The sequence below is a fragment of the Aythya marila genome (genome assembly GCF_965140915.1).
Source record: "Aythya marila genome assembly, chromosome: 1".
Lineage (NCBI taxonomy): Eukaryota > Metazoa > Chordata > Aves > Anseriformes > Anatidae > Aythya > Aythya marila.
In genome coordinates this window covers 11,914,473-11,931,863 of record NC_139042.1, presented here as the reverse complement: position 1 = coordinate 11,931,863, position 17,391 = coordinate 11,914,473, and the positions used below count along the sequence as shown (strand labels likewise).

General features: G+C 46.4%; 1 protein-coding gene across 1 annotated transcript in view; it reads left to right on the top strand.

The window, feature by feature from the left end:
• MAML2 (mastermind like transcriptional coactivator 2) overlaps positions 1 to 17,391 on the top strand; it is a 207,149-nt gene that overhangs the window by 176,729 nt on the left and 13,029 nt on the right. The window contains exon 3 of the mRNA XM_082762360.1: positions 16,168 to 16,371. Coding sequence (XP_082618486.1) covers positions 16,168 to 16,371 — 204 coding nt within the window. The remainder of the gene's footprint in view (positions 1 to 16,167; positions 16,372 to 17,391) is intronic.

Genomic DNA, 17,391 nt, shown 5'->3' with positions numbered 1-17,391 from the left:
TTTATCTGACAAGGTTTGGAATGTCAATGGGCTAAGAGAGAAAGTCTGCTCAAATTAGGAAGGAAACTGTGGGGACTGATGATCAGGTTCTTAATAAAGCAGTTATATCAGTGGGATTAAGGCCAGGACCTTTGCCATGCAACAGGAACAAGGAACCCCTGGAACAAGGGGTGAGTTACAGAGTGAGAAAGTTTGTTTGTAACACAAGTTATTCAGTGTAAAACCAAAAGCCAGCTCCCGAATGCTGAGAAAGGGTTTCTGAAAACTGAATAACTGTATGTCTATAAATGCAGGGTAAAACATGACTTAAAATAAAAGCAAGAACTAAAAACACCACCACCAACAAAAACAAAAACAAACAAACAAAACAACACAGGTCTGCTCTTTTATTTGGGATAGGAGAAAGCTGTTGTAACCAACGATAACTCACATGGGAGCTTGTACTGATCCTTGTATTGTGTTGTAGCACTGATTTTCACATGGTATTGAGGGTAACAAAGAAGGGCAGGCTGGATTTTCTGCTGAGGCTTCAGTCACGATGAAGAGAAACAAGCTGAAGCTCAGCTTGTGGGCAGAAATTTCCCAGAATACATTGGCAACTGGGCAGAGCGAGTGTGTTGGCTTGGCTCCCGAGCACATTGGCTCCCCGTTCCAGCACAGGAACAAACCTAGGCAGTGTTTTGTAAGTCGGGTCAAATTCCTCAGGATGGACATGATTCAAGAGTCTCTGATAGTCCATGACTGTGCCTAAAGCCTAAGCGTTGTAGTAACTCTATTGCACAATAGGAAAGGGAATCACACGGTGACATTTAATGAAGGTATTTTGGATTTATAAATTGTCAGCTACCTATCAGCAATTCAGAGAAATGCAGAAATTACAGCAGTGTTGTTGTAATTATCGGTATGCATTATCTGTCATCACTAGCAACACTCAAGTAGTTAACGCGCCCTTTGTTAAGGAGCCTCGTGAACAATTGTTTTGTCACACTGATACTTCTAATAACAACTAACACATTGTGTATTATTACTAGGGCTGTCAAACTGTGTTCTCAGCTGGTATTTCAGATATCTGATCTACAGTTCATGTTATTTTATCATCAGTGTTAAGTGACTGTAGTTTTCATGTAGGACCTCTGTTCAGCTGAGGATCTCCCTTCACCACCCCAGTACCACAGCAGTGCAAGGACTCACCTTACTGGGGCATCACCATCATCCCATGAGAGACAGAAAGTGATAGGAGGGGACAGGATGAGCACAGCAAGTCTTTTGTTGGTGGTGGGCTTGGATTTGGGGTAGATCTGGAGTACTGAGGGTGGCTCTGATGCTGGTGGACATGGCTTCCTAGCCAGGGAGGTTCACCTCTGGCTGAGGTGTAGGCACCTTAGGGTTAACTTATGGCACTGTTTGAGGCTGGTTGGGAGTTTCTGAGAAGCAAATATGCTTGCTGGGAATGGTGTTCTGGAAACATCAGCTCTGCCCAAACTAATTTTGCTTGTTTCTGAGCTAGCTCAGAGCTATTGCAGCATCTCTCCGAGGCACAACATTGTGCAGCTCTCTGATACTACCTCCAGAAGTCAGAAGGATGTGCTCCGTTAAAAATGGGAAGGAACTAAAGGTCCTTGCCAACAGACTTTAGAACTGACTATGTCTTAATTTGTCCATGGCAGAGTGTCTTACTCAGTAGGTGAGAATTTAGCTATGAGTATGTTGAGTAGCAGCCAGCTTGGAGCATGAGTCTAATTTACTGTAACTCTTGCTACATTCTGTCTGATCATTATCGTGCTGAACAAAATGTTTTTAAAGTGTTTTTATAGGGTTGAGTGACTTATTCAATAATTTATATGATTTTGGAGGGATTAGAGGATGAATTTAAGTTATCAAATAATACCATTATGGCTCAATGGCTACATTATTATCAGGAAAAAAAATCAGTTGTAATTACACTCAAAAAGACAGAGACCCTTTATTCAGCCATTCCCCCAAGAACAATGATATCAAAGATGCTGATAGGTCTCTCAGCTGTAAAAAGGGCTGTCCTTCTTTGTTAGGAAGGAATATATCAGCTGCCGTCTGCTTATCTGTACAACGATTGTGCCATTTATGCCACATATTTTCAGTGTGCCGTGCTTTTAAATATCTGCTCCTTGCAGAGGCATGTGATCCTTCACTGTACGGAGCTGGGCAAACTCTCTGAGATGCAGAAAGGGAGCGCATGGCTTTGCTTGAGTTGGTTTTGCCTCTAATTTCAGCAAGTTTCCCTCTGCAAGAGCACATGGAGCAAAGAAAAGGCACAGTCCTTGTTGTAACTCCCTGGAGACCTTTACTTACACTAAATTGTAAGGTGAGAGTCCAACTCTTAGGAACTTTTTAATGTTTTTATTATTATTATTATTATTTTTATTATTTTATTTTATTTTTTATTTTTCCAATTTATTTATTATTTTTGCTCACCTAACCTAATAGCTGCCTCAGCTAGAGGACCCCTGGTACCTCACGATGGATGCGCTTTCCACTGGTGGGCTGAGCACTGCAGGATTTCCTTGGAGCCACCTTCTGTCGAGTGCTGGCAGACTAGGGGTGTCACCCAAAGCTTTCATTTTCTCCTTAAAGGTATCCAGTGAAATCATGAAATCCTGCTCACTTGACCTCTGAGCTGGCTTTTCAGACCAGCTTTTAGCAGCTTAGGAAGACTTATCTCAGAGAGGAAAATCAGGTCATGCAGTGTTTGTGGACAAAGACTAGATAAGTCTGATTTGAGCAAGGGAGGAAAATACATTAGATCATCCCTTATCCTTGCAAAATGACTGCGTACAAGATGGGCATTAGTTGGAGTAATTCCCCCAGAAAACCTTGGGAGGAGCAGGCTGGAAGCAAACACGTCTGCGTTAGGGCGTTTTGATTTGGAGTGCTCTGCACATCGCTCTCCGTGTCCCTTACTGACAGCACCAGCCACTATCAGGATGCAAAACAAAAGCTTATATTAGAAGCAGGAGCAATAAATAAGGAACACATCCAGTTTTATGTCTAAAGGAATGTAAATTACTACTGAGGTATGCACTTGAACAGAGTTTTATTGCAAGCATTCCCCTCCACGCCATTTGGTGTAATAAGACTTTTCTAAACCACACTCCTCATCCCAAATGCTGCCTGGCTGCTCCATGACTGTGTCTCTGACCTTCCAATCACATGTACCTTGTACCAACAGCCAGTGGAGCCTGGAAATCTCTGTGTTATGCAAAAAGAAGCATCGCCCTCCCCTGCAGCCATGCTTTCTGAAGGAGGAGCTCTGAAGGAGGTTGGGGTTCTGCATTCCCCAAATTTGTTGCCAGTACCAGGATTTCTGCAGGCTAAATGAAGCTATTCATGGCATGCTTGCTGCCCTCTTAGTATCTTAATAGTTTCAAAGGTGTGTAAGGAATGGAAATGTTGGTAACACAAGACAATAATGCCTTTCAGCTCTCTTGTCTGATAATGGTTTCAGGGCTTGTAGGAATCAAAGTCAGAAAAAGTTGATATTTTGGCCCCAATTCACCTAGGCACTGGTCTTCCTTACTTCTCTCCAGAGCACCAAAGGCTCACTGGTTTTCAACCTGGCCATCCCAAACAGAATAAACTTTAGTTCATCCTCACAACTGGGCAAAAGAACAATACTGCAAATATGGGAACAGTCTTTATGTGGACACTGAAAATACCCAGAACCATGCAGAAGAATATTTGAAATGTAATTATGAGGCGCTCTTTGGGCTGTAGAAATATCCCACTGATATCAGGATGAGAAAATTAAGAAATTTAAACATCTTGTTGGGTCATGGGCTCAATTGCTAACTTTGATGCACAGAAGAGCATGATCAGGAAGTGTCATTTTATTTTTTATTTTTTAAAGGCAAAGACAGTCTCTTTCTAATCCATGTCATTACATGACCATAGCCTTTTCTACCAATGGTAGAATGGAGGAACAGCATGACAAAGAAGCTTTGCATGTGAAGATAACGCAAAAAGGGTAATGGCGCAACACGCCTCTTCTCTGCATTTCATTTGCTTTCTCTCTTTATGAGATAAGAAGTACAGCATTTTGTGCATCCTTTGGCCTGCTTCCCCTCCAGCGTACCACAGAAAGTAGGAGCTTTTCTTTGTGACAGAGCCTGGTCCGAAGCCCAGTGGGATCTTTCCAACGCTTTTGCATTTAGCTCCTGAATCTGCTACTACAGATGCGGTGTCCGTGCAATGCCTTATTCTGATTTTTTACCATCAGATGAGAATTGTGTCATTTTAACACATGGTGTCGTGTCCAAGTCAGCCCCCTTACTCCTTCATTCAGTAGAAGCACCTCCAAATTCATGTCACACCATCCATTTCAGAGGCCAGACTCAACCAGGCACACTCTGGAGTCAAGGAGTCGCCTCCTCTCCACGAACACCAGGGAGAGCCTGGGTGCCTGGACTGGGCGCCCAACTTCCTAACAGCATCAAGTGAATCCATTTCAGGATCTTACATGGGACTGCCAATTGCATGTCTAGGAAGGCAGGGACCGGTGGCTGTGGGCATTGCAATGGCTGTCTGAATCACTCAGCACTCCCTTGAATGTCGATGCTGTAGCAGTTGCGACACCTAATTACCCATGTACAGTAGGTGGTCCAAATTGGAGCGCACAGCAGAGCAGCAGATGTGGGTTGCTGCTGTCAGATTAGATTGAGATTAGATAAAGCTTAATAAACACTTTATTTTTGTTAGATTCAACTCTGATTAGTGGCACAAAACAGTATTACAGAAAAGCACAGGCTGAATGAAGAGGCACGGTTAACATTATTATGAAAATCAAGGAAGCGTTTTTACAGAGCAAGACCTTTCTAGTAAGAGGTTATTCCCTGAACTTGACACCTCTTTAGTCTGGAGAACAAGAGACCCCAGAGGAGCTCTTTAGCATGCCAAGCAACTATTTCTTAAGTCTGCCCTTCTTAGCCCTACACATCCCAAGCCATCCAATTTAAATAATCATACATATTTCAACACATTGGTTAAAACTCACATTATTTGCCATCATTATCACGTCTATATTTGTAATAACAAGGGGGTCACAGCACTGTAGAAGTGCTTTACTCCTACGATTTGTCAGGGTTCGTAGTATCAAACCAGCTTCACCTCACAAATGTCACATCACAACTCCTTGCCACCAAGCATCAAATCGTTATCACTGTATTCCAAATATTATGAACTCATGATCACAAGATTTTTGCCCTTCAATCCAGGTAAATTATTCTGGGTCAGATGCCCCTCCTCTGAAACCACAGAGCCTCCAGTCCAGTAGACTTCTCCTGCCTGTAGCATCCAAAGTATTTACCAGAAGCCTTTATTTGGCCCAGACACTTGCAGGAAGATCCATTCGCTTGGGATAAAATTTATTTCTGCACAAGACAGTACAAACCAGTGAGCCAAGTAAATCACATTTAAACCTTATTTTGAAGCTAAAGGAGGAATATGCTCGCTATTGCCCAAGATTGAATCCAACTTTTGCTTTTCAGGACAGGAAAACGGGTGTCAAGATCATTTTTCAGCAGAACAAATATGCAGACTTAGAATATCTAAAATCCTAAATAATCCAAGTTTTCAATAAATGAATGCTTTTCTTTTGTCCTATATTGTTGTCCAGCTGTCAGGCCTGCAAACAGATGACCTCTAGCCAAGCCAAACCAAGCCAAGCCAACATTTTTTTTTTTAACTTCCGTGCTTTCTAACCCAGTATTTACAGAATGTAGTGCAACCCCGCTGAGTTTGTTTAGTTCAACTGTCTTCTCCTTGTAGTCTTCCTTTTGCTTTCTCGCCTCCTTTTTATGCAAGCACAGTTAAGGGTGAGTTGGGTGTTTCTGCTTCGGGATTTTGTCTGAGCTACCTGGTCCAACACATCTCCACAGGCATTGCGGATGCCTATGAAAGCCTCCGTATTGCAGTTACCTCCTCAGCTCTGCCACCAGGCAGTGAACAGAATATTCTCTGCCACCTGAAAAGCCCGATGCCAATAAGCAGAGTTTTTTCATAGTTTACACGTTTAGCAACTTGTGTGGCTGTGACCATCAGGGTGCTGCTTAAAATCCTCGTTCTCAAGTCTGTTTGCTGTCTTCTTCCTGGACTGCATTCAAAAGCTCCAAATTGTTGGAGAAAAGCTGAGCAGTGTAATGTTCACAAGGGATTTTTATATTAGTTGCTTCTTAAGATAATGCTACTTATATATATTTTAGTGGAAATGCAGTGGAAAGGGCTGGGGTGGGAAATACAATGCCAATGGGGAGCACAGTGAAGAATTTCCCCCCTGCTGGCATTGGAGGCTGAGTAGCAGTCGAAGCCAGGCTATGCCTTCAGCAAAGTGAAGTTCACAGTGACGTTTCCTTCATTTGCATTTTTGCTGACACATGAAACAAGGAGCAAAGCACCTCGCCAGACAGAATAGCAGGAACATGGAAAGCTAAAGCAAACCATGTAGCCACAGACGCATTTAGGAGCAGAAAAGAGAACCTGATGGTGCCAGGATAAGCTCACTAACACTCTCGGTAGGTTAATTAAGAAGTAGCGTTAGAGAAATGAGAGAAAAGAAAGAGGTGAGGTCAACCTTCCAGCCATGGGCCAAGTTCCACCTCTATAAGAAGATGGAGAGAACCTGCATCTCCCTGGGGCCTCTTTGCTAGGAGAAGATGATTTTTTCCCTTAATGAAAGCCTAGAGTTTATCTGGTACTGACCTTCGCTGTTTCCCAAACTGTGGGAAACACCACAACGCAATTGGAGGACGATTTGTAGGCACAGGCAATTGCGGTTGCACTTTCCCCTTGCTAATAACAAGCAGGGGGAATTTATTCCCCTGTGAATAAGAGCACAGCTTGTGATACCCTGCCCACCTGTTCTCTTTCATACGTGAGTAGTTCTATTTTTAAATGGTGGGCGCAAAGCAGGGCTTGCACAAGAATAATGCGGAGTGAGCAGAAGAAGCACAGGAAGGTTTTTGTTGGCACCAACCTTCCCATTCTCCTGAGTCACGCTTTATCTGATAGCTGGAATATGGCAGGCCCCGGAGAGTCTGTTTTTCTTTCCCACGCTGCAAGGTTTAGGCAGTAAATAGCTTAAATAAATGCCAGAAGTAGAGTTTCTTTTTAGCTTCATCTGATTTCAGGAAGGCCTTCCTCAGATTATTCCTCCCAGACATGCTGTCCAAGGCAGGACTAGTCCCTGGTGGACCGAGCTATGCTGACCTCTGCAGCTGGCTCCATTTCAGCTTTCTGAAGGTTGGAGATAAAAAATAGAAGAACTGGATCACTACATCCAGACAGTGTTGGGCCTTTCTTTGAGCTGAGTGAGATGCCCGGTTCCTTTTTCAGGACCTATGCCATTACATAGTGGTTAGAGGCCTTCTGCCACCTTTGACTGACCTTTTCTTCTTCTGAAACCGGATAAAAAAGGCACTGACTGTGTGGTAGTTTGAAGGCAATCCTCCTGAGAACTGCCACAGGCAGCAATGCCACCAGAGGGGCAGCGAGCAGCAGCTGCATCCCGTGGTGGGGATGCTGGCCCTGCAGATGGCCAGGCTGAAGTCAGAAGAGGGTGAGCTCCACCTGGCTCTGCTGCCCCTCAGACCTGAAGTGCTGAGAGCCCACAGGATACCCGGTGAAGCCACGCTGCTTCCTCCACTTGTCCCCCAGCCCCAGCCGCCGATTTCTGCTGGCATCCGTTGTCATCAACGTGGAACAAAGAGATCCAGCCCCACCGCCCGCCCCAGGGCTGCCACCCGGGACTTTAATCAGTGCATGGAGACCCAGGTCAGAGGCATTCCTCCATTCCTCCCGCGCTGCTTTTCAGTATTTGGCATTGTTTTCCCTCAGAGCTCCGAGCCCTTAGCTTAGAGAGCAGATCCCAGGAGGCTCCCGTTTAAAGATGCTCATGTTCTTGCTGCGTATTCTCAGCAGGAGGGCTTTGATCTTCGTACGTGCCCCTGACAGACATGTCACCCATGTTGTGCCCATTTGTATTCAAGTGTTTGGCTGCAGTGATGTGGTTTTTCTGTTGTTGTTGCTCTTTGTTTAATTATTTTTTTTTCTTTCTTCATTAAATGTTTTGTTCAGGTTGCCTGCTCCCCCTTGCCCTCCTGCAGAAAAACAGGCATTTTGTGGTGTTTGCTTTGCTTTGTTTCATTGTTTGAGGAGAAATTTCAGTGTTTCACCACCCCCTTTTTTGTGGCTGTTATTTAGAAGTGACACAAATGTGTTTAAAATGGAATTAATGCGGAGGGTGAGTCTTATATGAGGAGAGAAATGGGAGGTGCAAAGAGAACCTAGACAAATGCCAGTGGGAAAAGTTAATGAAACTAGGGAATTACGTGGAAATCAAGAGGATAAATTACAGCAACTTTCTATTGAACTCTGCATTACTGTTTATGATCAAGAAGAAGAGGTACAGACTGTTTTACCCCATTTCCATTAGATTTCTTAGGTAGCCATTGCTTTGCAAATATAGCATTGGACCTGACCTAATCATATAGTGGCAACACGAGGCAGGTTCGTGCTTGGAAGACAGCTGCATGCACGCAGCATCCTCCTGAGCTAAATGTCCCTCAGCTGAATGTCCCCTCGCTTATCATTGAGCACAAAGAGAGGCCTCTGAGAACACTCCACACCTAGCTAGTTCATGTGACATTTAGCAGCCTGGGTCTCCACAATTTCAGGGATCTTTGGACCACGCTCCCCTACATGGTGCCCATCTGCCCTTGTGTCAGTGGGACGGTCAGACTCGCTGCAGGGAGGGAAACATGAGGATGGCATGCCAAAAGAGACAGGAGATTGCTCTCTTGCCTGATATATGTCAGTCTTCAGGGTAATTTTTAGCATTTCTCTGCAAACTGGACATTTTCGTGTAAGCACGTGTGCTGGAGTGTGCCACCTACTACTGATTTCACCCAGTACTTCCTCTTCCAAGCCCCTGTTTTTGATTGCTTGTGGCTCTTCTAAGAGGGCTGAAATTTTCCATGCTCTGTATCATCCTCAGGCTAGCTAATTTGGGGGAATGATAATGAACATATGGCAAAGAGACAAGAATGTTTAGATGAATAAGGTATGCATACCCACAGATAACATATACCCACATGAAAGATACAGGCAGATAATCAGGAGTGTTTAATTCAGTCAGTTTAGGAAGTTTTCACTGCCTCAGCTGGGAATTACCACTCCTTTGTGGAGGCAGGGAGCCTGCAAGCATGCATGTACCTCGTCCTGAAGGCAAACCAGGTCCCCTCACACCACCCCCTGCTCTGGCTGGAGGAGTGGCAGCTCCTTGAACCCCTCTAATTTGGTTCCCTGCAATTGTGTGGTGGTAAAGTGAAGGGCTTGGCTCACTGCAGCGTGAGTATTGCACATTACAACCTCTACAGATGATAATGCTGAAGTGGAGCGAATCGGTATGTGTCTGATCTTGTGAAAAACTGATAGTCTTCATCATTTATCCTCTTGGCACACATTTCAGTGGTAGGTTAGAGCACATGAGGCGTTGAAAACCAGCGCTCCCTACAGAGAGTCTTTGCCCAGGTGCACCAGTGGGGGCTCTTTGCTGGTGTCTGCACAAACCAGGACCTTGTCCTGGTGTAAGCTGTGGTGACTGCAAGCCAAGAGTGCCACCCGTGGCCCGGTGGGGACCCGGGAGGAAACCGTAGCCCCATCGAAATCAGCTGGAGCTTCGGTGGAGCCAACATCCCTGTGCAGATGCAGAAGTTTCACAATAACCTCCTCTGTTGGGCTTTCAACACGTGCGTGCCATTTTCATGACAAATAAACAAAACCTCCGCGAGGCAGAGACCTCCAGATACACCTCACGCCCGGAGAGCGCGTTAAAAGCTGATGGCGGTGCACGCGGCGAAATGCCGGCCAGCCAGCCTTGGCGGCCCTGGGGAAGTTTCTGAGGTGAAAAAAAACACACTTCGGCCCAACATGCAGCGACCAGACGTACAGGCGAGGGTTTATTATTTCTGCAGGGTGCACGGGCATTCGGCACTCGCCGTGCTCAGGAGCAGAGGCAGCCCCTTCGGCTCGGCTTTGGGAAAAGGCGGCTCTGTGCGGGCCCTGGTACGAGGCAGACAGGAAACATGCCAGACTGCCTCGGCAGGAGGCTGCCTCCAACACGTGCAGGAGGGAACAAGGAACCGCTTAATGATTAATCACTGTCAACCTTTGTTCTCGTTAAAGGCTGGCTTGTCGGACAAGGCTGGTAATGAGGCTCTGTTCTGGGCCTGTTGCTATGTGGTTGTGCAAGGGCTGGAGCCGATCCCCGCTCCGTGCAAGGCGCAGCTCCCACTTTGCCCAATTTTAACGGGTTTGGGTGGAAAGGTTGTTGTAAGAGTGCCTGCTAGTGGCTATAGGGCTGTGCGGCTCCCCAGCAAGCAGCCTCCTCCTGCCTGGGGATTACGGCGAGACGGCAGATAAATCACCGACGGCTGGAAATCAGTTCACAGGGATCTCAGCAGTGAGCAGCTTGCTTGGCGGTGCTCAGAAGGCAAAAAGCTATAAAGGGTTTCTATGAAGAACTACATAAATAGCTATCTATCTGTAAAACTCCTTTGGTTTCTCATCAAAAGTGGGATCGACTCCGAGATAGCAGATCACCCATTTTTAGCTAGGAGTTTGTGCAATGTATCTGTTTTTGTTATTTTTACATATAAATTTCTTAAATATTATAGGTTTACATCTGATGGAAAATGCAGAAATGTTGCAGGAGTCAAAAAAAATTAAAAAAAAAGAAATTAAAAAAGAAAAATAGGAGGGAAAAGCTTTTGAAACATCCCTTGGTTTTGCCCTCTTGCAGTCCCGTGGGACTCTGCAGGCGAGCACAGCTCCTCGGCTGGCCTGCAGGTGACTGCAAGGGAGATCCAGGGGTAACGGTGGTGGATGATAGGATGATGGATGGGGGCTTAGCAGAGCAATGCCAGATTTCCTGCTCTACCGTGCCGTTTAGGAAATGGCACTCTCTGCGTGGCAGCATGCTGCACCCCAGGAAGACACCCACGCTACCTTGAAGAGCTGGTGCAGGTAGCTCCTGGATGCAAATAGGAGCAAAGTCCTTCCTGGGCAAGCACAGCTGGTTGCACAACAGGAATAGTGCTCTCAGACACATTTTGGGCCCAGTGGAGGGTTCGGTGCAACTTGGTGGCAGTTGTTTGGGGCAGCCCCACGTGGTGACCCACCTCCCTTTCGGTGAGTCAGAAAACCCTGCCCTTTTAAAAAGCGTGGCTGTCTGGCTGTCCCAGCAGCTGGCTGTGCTGAAGAACATCTCCTTCTGCAAGCTGGGTGCCTGCTGGAGGTGTCCCCCAGCCTTGTCACTTCACTGAAGCTGCAAAAACGAGGCACGGGCTCCCCACTGTCACGATCTTTTCCAGCGTCGCAGCATCTGGGGCGATAGGCCCACGATTCCTCTTTGAGCTCCACTGTTTGGAGGACTGACACAGCATGTGCTTCTTTTCCCTGGTTGGATGAAGGCACAAGTATTTCTGGCAGATAGCCTGGGCTTGTGAAATTGCCAGCGCTGGTGTCCATGATTCCTCGTGCATGTGCCTTGAAAACATGGTTGGCCCTGAGTGTATTTGTCCTGAGAGCTCAGATGGTCCGAGGAGAAAAACACAGGAGATGGCCTCATGTGGCTGAGCCAGCTTCTTATAAACACTCCACAAAATTACTTAATGGAAATATTTTGCACTCCTCACCCAGCTGTATCTCTAGATATTGGACATAGAAAAACAGGTCTTGGGATCTTGCAATTTTCAGTTTTTTTCCAAATGCTATTTCCTCTAATTTTGGCTAACTGAGAGGCTCAAATACACGTATGACTGTGATTTTACTAGAAACCGTAAAGCCCTCTCTGGCAGGGTATTAGATGAAATTCAACCTGTAACAATGCCTTCTGCGTGATTAACTCAAAAGGCTTTTGGGTCATTCTGTACAGCATCCTTAAAAAGCAGTTCACCAGTGCTTGGTTGTTCACACCCGCTCTGCCAGGCATCTCACTTAGGTGTGACTACAGGCATCTAAAATTAGGAGTGTCAGGGAATGTTCCTATCATCTAATTTGGGCTCCTAGCTTGGTTGTCTAAATTAGGCACCTAGAGCCTAATTATACAGCCTGGTCCCTCTCTGTAGTGAAGGGAGGGCTCTGGAAGGCATTTTGGGGGAATCTGATGGAAGTCAGAGAGCTCAGCTCAGAGGAGATGCACTTTGGTGCTGTTACGTGCCCGTATGGAAAAAGGATGAACGAGCCCGAGGTGCTCGGAGAGATACCGAACAAGCAATGAGGCAAGGCAGAATCAGGCTGGCTGCATTTCTGCCCGGTCTGTGTTATTTCCAGCCCCGATACGTAAACGAGATCCTCAGCTGTTGCAAATCGCCCCAACCTCGGGAGCTGCCTGGGGCTCTCGCAGCGTACCCTGGCGCGGGAAGCAGCCCTCTGCATTCCAGTCCCGAGTGGGAGTTATTCCTAAAAATAAGAAAACGCTCTTGCTTTTTTTTTTTTTCTCAGTAGAGCTGAAAGAGCTCTTACTCTGCAGGCAGCCTGCCACGGCCCTGCCGCTGTTTGGTTTCCCTGTCTGAGGCCAGGACATGGTACCTGGGGTCGAGACGTCCATGGAAAGCCCAGCACTTTGCAGAAGGGTGTCTGTGTGTGCACGAGATGCAGCAGAAAAGAGATGGCTCAGAGATTTATTTTTTTTTTTTTCTGTGTAAGCGTGGTACTGCTCTGAGCTCGGCCCTGGGAGCCGCTGGAGAAGCTGAATTTTGGGCTGTGGGAAGGAGGATGCCAGCAGAAGCAGGGGAGGTGCACACCAGGGGCTCACAGAGGAACAAAAGGCAAAGGACGGGTCACTGGGTGGACACAAATTCACCCAGCTCCTCCCCTGGGAAGTGCTGGGGAAGCAGCTCTTGGTGAGGCACACAGCAGTCAGTGAGTGGGCTTCGGTGAATAATTCGGAGCCTGTCGCTTTTTTTTCTTTTAATTCCTCGTTTCTTGAATCCAGAAGGGAAGGGAAGGGAAGGGAAGGGAAGGGAAGGGAAGGGAAGGGAAAGGAAAGGAAAGGAAAGGAAAGGAAAGGAAAGGAAAGGAAAGGAAAGGAAAGGAAAGGAAAGGAAAGGAAAGGAAAGGAAAGGAAAGGAAAGGAAAGGAAAGGAAAGGAAAGGAAAGGAAAGGAAAGGAAAGGAAAGGAAAGGAAAGGAAAGGAAAGGAAAGGAAAGGAAAGGAAAGGAAAGGAAAGGGATAAATGTTTGTATAAATACAAGTCAGCTGCATCAGGGAAAGTGAGAAGCAAACCCAGTTTTCAATGTTTTGATTTACTGCTAATTTAAACATTTGAGCAAAATGTTCTTTGTGATGCTTGCAGACAAACCCCCAGTTGTGCTACCAGCTCTGCAGTGCTTTCACTGCCCCTGCTGCTCTTCCTGCTTCTCCTTGCTCCTGTACCTCGCAGTAACACCAGGGAGGGCTCTGCCTTGGCACCCCGAGCACTGCTGTGGCTGTACCCCAGCACCAGGGACGTGGGGGCAACCTCAGAGGCATGGAGCTGTAGCAGAGCAGGCTATGGTGTGGGATGGCATGGTTTGGTGAGAGCACGGTAGCTGCAACCCCAATCTGCTTTTCCCTTGCATGGAGGGTAGCATGCTTTGTCCAGGCACAGGGGCAGAGTGCCATGTCACTGGTGGCATGTCAGGGATGCCTTCAGGTCCGTGGGGATGTGAGTGAGGGGCAGAGCAAGGTGTGGGAAGGGGGATGCTGGCACACAGCTAGCCCCCAGAGCTGTTCTGCCCTCTCCTGCCTCATCACTGCTACAGAAGAGCAGACGAGGATCACACCACAGCCTCACAGGCTCACGCTGACATTTCACAAACAGCAGAGAAAGGACTGAATGCAAAAAAACAAACTGGCTCCAAGTTCTCGATTTATACTGTTTTCTCAGGGCCCTTTTGCCAAGCAGCCAGAGCTTTGCGCCAGTTGCTGTTAGAGAAAAGCTTTCTTTTATAGGTAGTGTGAATGGACACTGCCCAGTTTATCTGAAAACAAAGTCCCTTCCCACAGCTCACATGAGCTGGCAGGGGATGAGGGAGAGAGAGAAGGTTGGGCTCTGTTGCTGATTTTTTTTTTAGGCTGGACTACGAAGGCGCATTTGGTGGAGCCTGCATTATCTGTGCAAAAGCACAGCAGATGAAACCTATTAATGGATGTAACATGTGGCCGGGTTCAAGCTAGAGTGTCATTTGAATATAGGAGTCAAAGCCAATTTATTGTAACATATTTTTCTTTTCAAAATATTTTAAGAAAGACAAAAAAGTTTGCGCAACAACTTGGCAAGCAGGTCTGTTGAGAGGAGGTATTTTCTATCTTGCAGCTAACATAAGGGCTGAAAAATGTGGCAATGCCGAGCAGTCCTGGATTCCTTCTGGAACTGAAGGAAAGTGTGCGGGATATAATTGTGTAAGAGCCCAATAAATTTTCGAGGGTGGGTTTGTAACACTGCCTTGGGGGCTGCAGGTGGCTCCAGCAGAAAGTCATGGTTTTTATTTCGTTAAGAGACGTCGAATACTTTTATCTAGCTAGCTATGCACTCGTGCGGCCCCATCTAAAAGCCACGGAATTATTTTAAGATAGAAATAACCATAACAATCGCTGTGTTTCTTCCATGCCAGATGGTATAAAGATAAGTTGGATTAGTTTGCAGTGTGCATGTTACTGTGTGTGAGGGGGTGCGTCTGTGTGCTGAAGGCACTGAGCAAAAACTAAGGCACAGAAATGAGCTTCCCAAGGGTTTTCAGAGCGATCTGCATCGGTGCCCCGTGGTCTTTAGGGTATGGGTAGGCTGCCCGGCCAGTCCTAATTTCCTTGGGTGCCTTGGGAGGCAATGGCCTTGGAGCAGAGCTTCCCCAAGGTAGTGCCCAGATGCTGGGACCGCTCCTTGAGACTGAGCTGGGGCCTTCCAGGCAGCACCAAACTGCAGTTTTCTTCGATTCCTGAGCTCTGGGACAATTGTACTGCTGGCTGGTAGGTTGGACAGGATCCAGCAGTGGGGTTCCTACAGGGAATTGCACCAAAGCAGCCAGAAAAACAATGTTTCTCTAAACTGTCGTGATCTCCCCAATCTCTGCTATTTTCTGTGCAGCTGGGCAGCTAAGAAATATCTGACTGCTGAGTGACAGCCAACACAGGCTGAATGTTTTTATGGGCTAACACATTCTTGTGTGCGGACTGAGAAAGCTCTTTCCCACATGCGGTGAAGGTCCAAGTACCAAACCCTGGTGGAGCAAGTAGACAGAAAACATATTGTGCCAAGAGAAACCACGGGTGAAAGAAAATGAACAGCATATTGTCATCCCAGGTCTGTTTGGATCCAGGATGTTCATGGTCTGGAGTTCCCAAGTACCTTCCCCATTGCCTCCTGTGATAACTTTTTGCCATCCCTTCCTCATGAAGCTGCCCATGGGGAGGAGGAAGCAGATCTAGGTCCATAGCAAAGACTGGGGAGACCCTAATACCTTCTTTAAAGACTCGTCCAGTTACACATTTGTTTTACCAAGGAAGCTGGCAAGCTCTAAGCCCATTTATTGAACCCTGTGCTAATGGGATACAATTAGCAATCTCTCAGTGATTGCTCTTATGAGGGAGGTGAAGGGACAAATGGAAACAGCACCACTCGCCACACCGCAAAGTCACAGCTTGTGACTCCTGTGTTTTCTAACAATAGATGTCACTTCCAGCAACGAGGCTCTTCCAGCAACGAGGCTCTAAACAATCCTTGCTGCTGCTCACCAGATGGTAGGAGCCAGCAGATGCAGAGTTTGTTCCCTTGTGGTCAAACAGCCTGCCATGCGGCCCAGTGGAAGTTTCCGGAAAGGTCCCCAGGACGGCTCAGTTACTTCTGTTAGCGTTTCCCAAGCTCCTGGTACAACGCTGAGGTTTGCCACTGGAACCACCTGGCAAGTTTTCAAAGTCTTCCACGAGCGATAAAGTTACCCCATCACTTTCTTATTTTGTCGAAGCCTTTGTGTCGGTCACTTGTCCTGAGCGTCTGTGGGCTGTGTCCTGTACTTGAGCAAATTGCATAAAAAGGTTTATTTCCTTTTCTTGATGCTTGTTATTATTTTCATCCTTCACAAGCCATTTCTTCTGTTTCAGGATCAACACTCTGTGGTAGGCCAGGGATCTGGCCCCACTCCAAGCTCCAGTTCTTGCTCAAATCCAAACACTGGAAGTGGTTACATGAACTCATCCCAGCAATCAATGTTGAATCAGCAACTGATGGAAAAGAAACAGGCTCTGCAACGGCAAATGATGGAGCAAAAACAACTCCTTCTACAGCAGCAGATGTTGGCAGAAGCTGTAAGTTTTCCAATCCCTTATTTTATAGGGGAAAAAAAAAAAAAAAAAGATTTTCATGATTTTCATGGAAACAATAGAAAAGAAAGCTAAGACAGGGAGAAGAAAGCCCACAAGACTTTGAGGTCATTTTGGCAAAGCCTAGACCTTTTAGAGTGTGCCTCATATTTTTCAGCACTTTGCTAAGCCCTTTTGAAACCTACTTGGGTTTATGTGAAACAACTCAAGTATCTGAGCTACTGTTGCTTCATTATAAGAACAGTATAAGCATATGCTAAATTCAAGGCGTATGAATATTTTCAGTTGTTTCTCAAGTAAGGTAAGCTAAGATGCACTGTGACACTGCTTTGACCACAGAAGAAAGCTGACTTACAGGCCCTGCAACCTAGGCAGCATGGTATGAAGTGCTTGTGTGTAAACAAAGATTGGGTACACTGATTTTAGTGTTCAAGACAAAATTGTGTGCTTGGCTGGGATCGTCCATGAGTCTTCCTTTCTCCGTTTCTCTTTATGCATTTCCAGATATTTGTAACCAGTTCTTCTCTGTCCCTCGGTATCTGAGAGAGCAATTGGGAGTTCCTAGTCATTTTCTGAGGCATGATCTTGTTGGGAAAGATAAATGCTATAACTCACTAGTTTTGTTTCACGAAAATAGCACTGCTATTGATATCACACAAACTGAGTCCGCTGAAGGTGCTTCATGACCCATCAGCAGTGCAGTGGGACCATCTGCCCAAAACAGTATCACATGCTCTGTGCACACTCATCTTCACCATTCCTCCATAGTTCTGCTTGCCAAAGCATGGAGAAGAAAAGTCCTAGAGGAGCAGAGCCTCTCACGTCCTTTGGGCAAGCAGAAAGTAACACTTGTGACCTGCTGCAGCTAGGGAAGGGCTGCAGGGAGGATGCTGGAGAAGGATGGAGGTGACACTGCCACCTACTTTGCGTCCCCCAGGCTGCAGTGGCAGCAGACCCCCAGGTTATGGCTTATGTAGGACAGCCTACAGGGTAGACCCTATCATG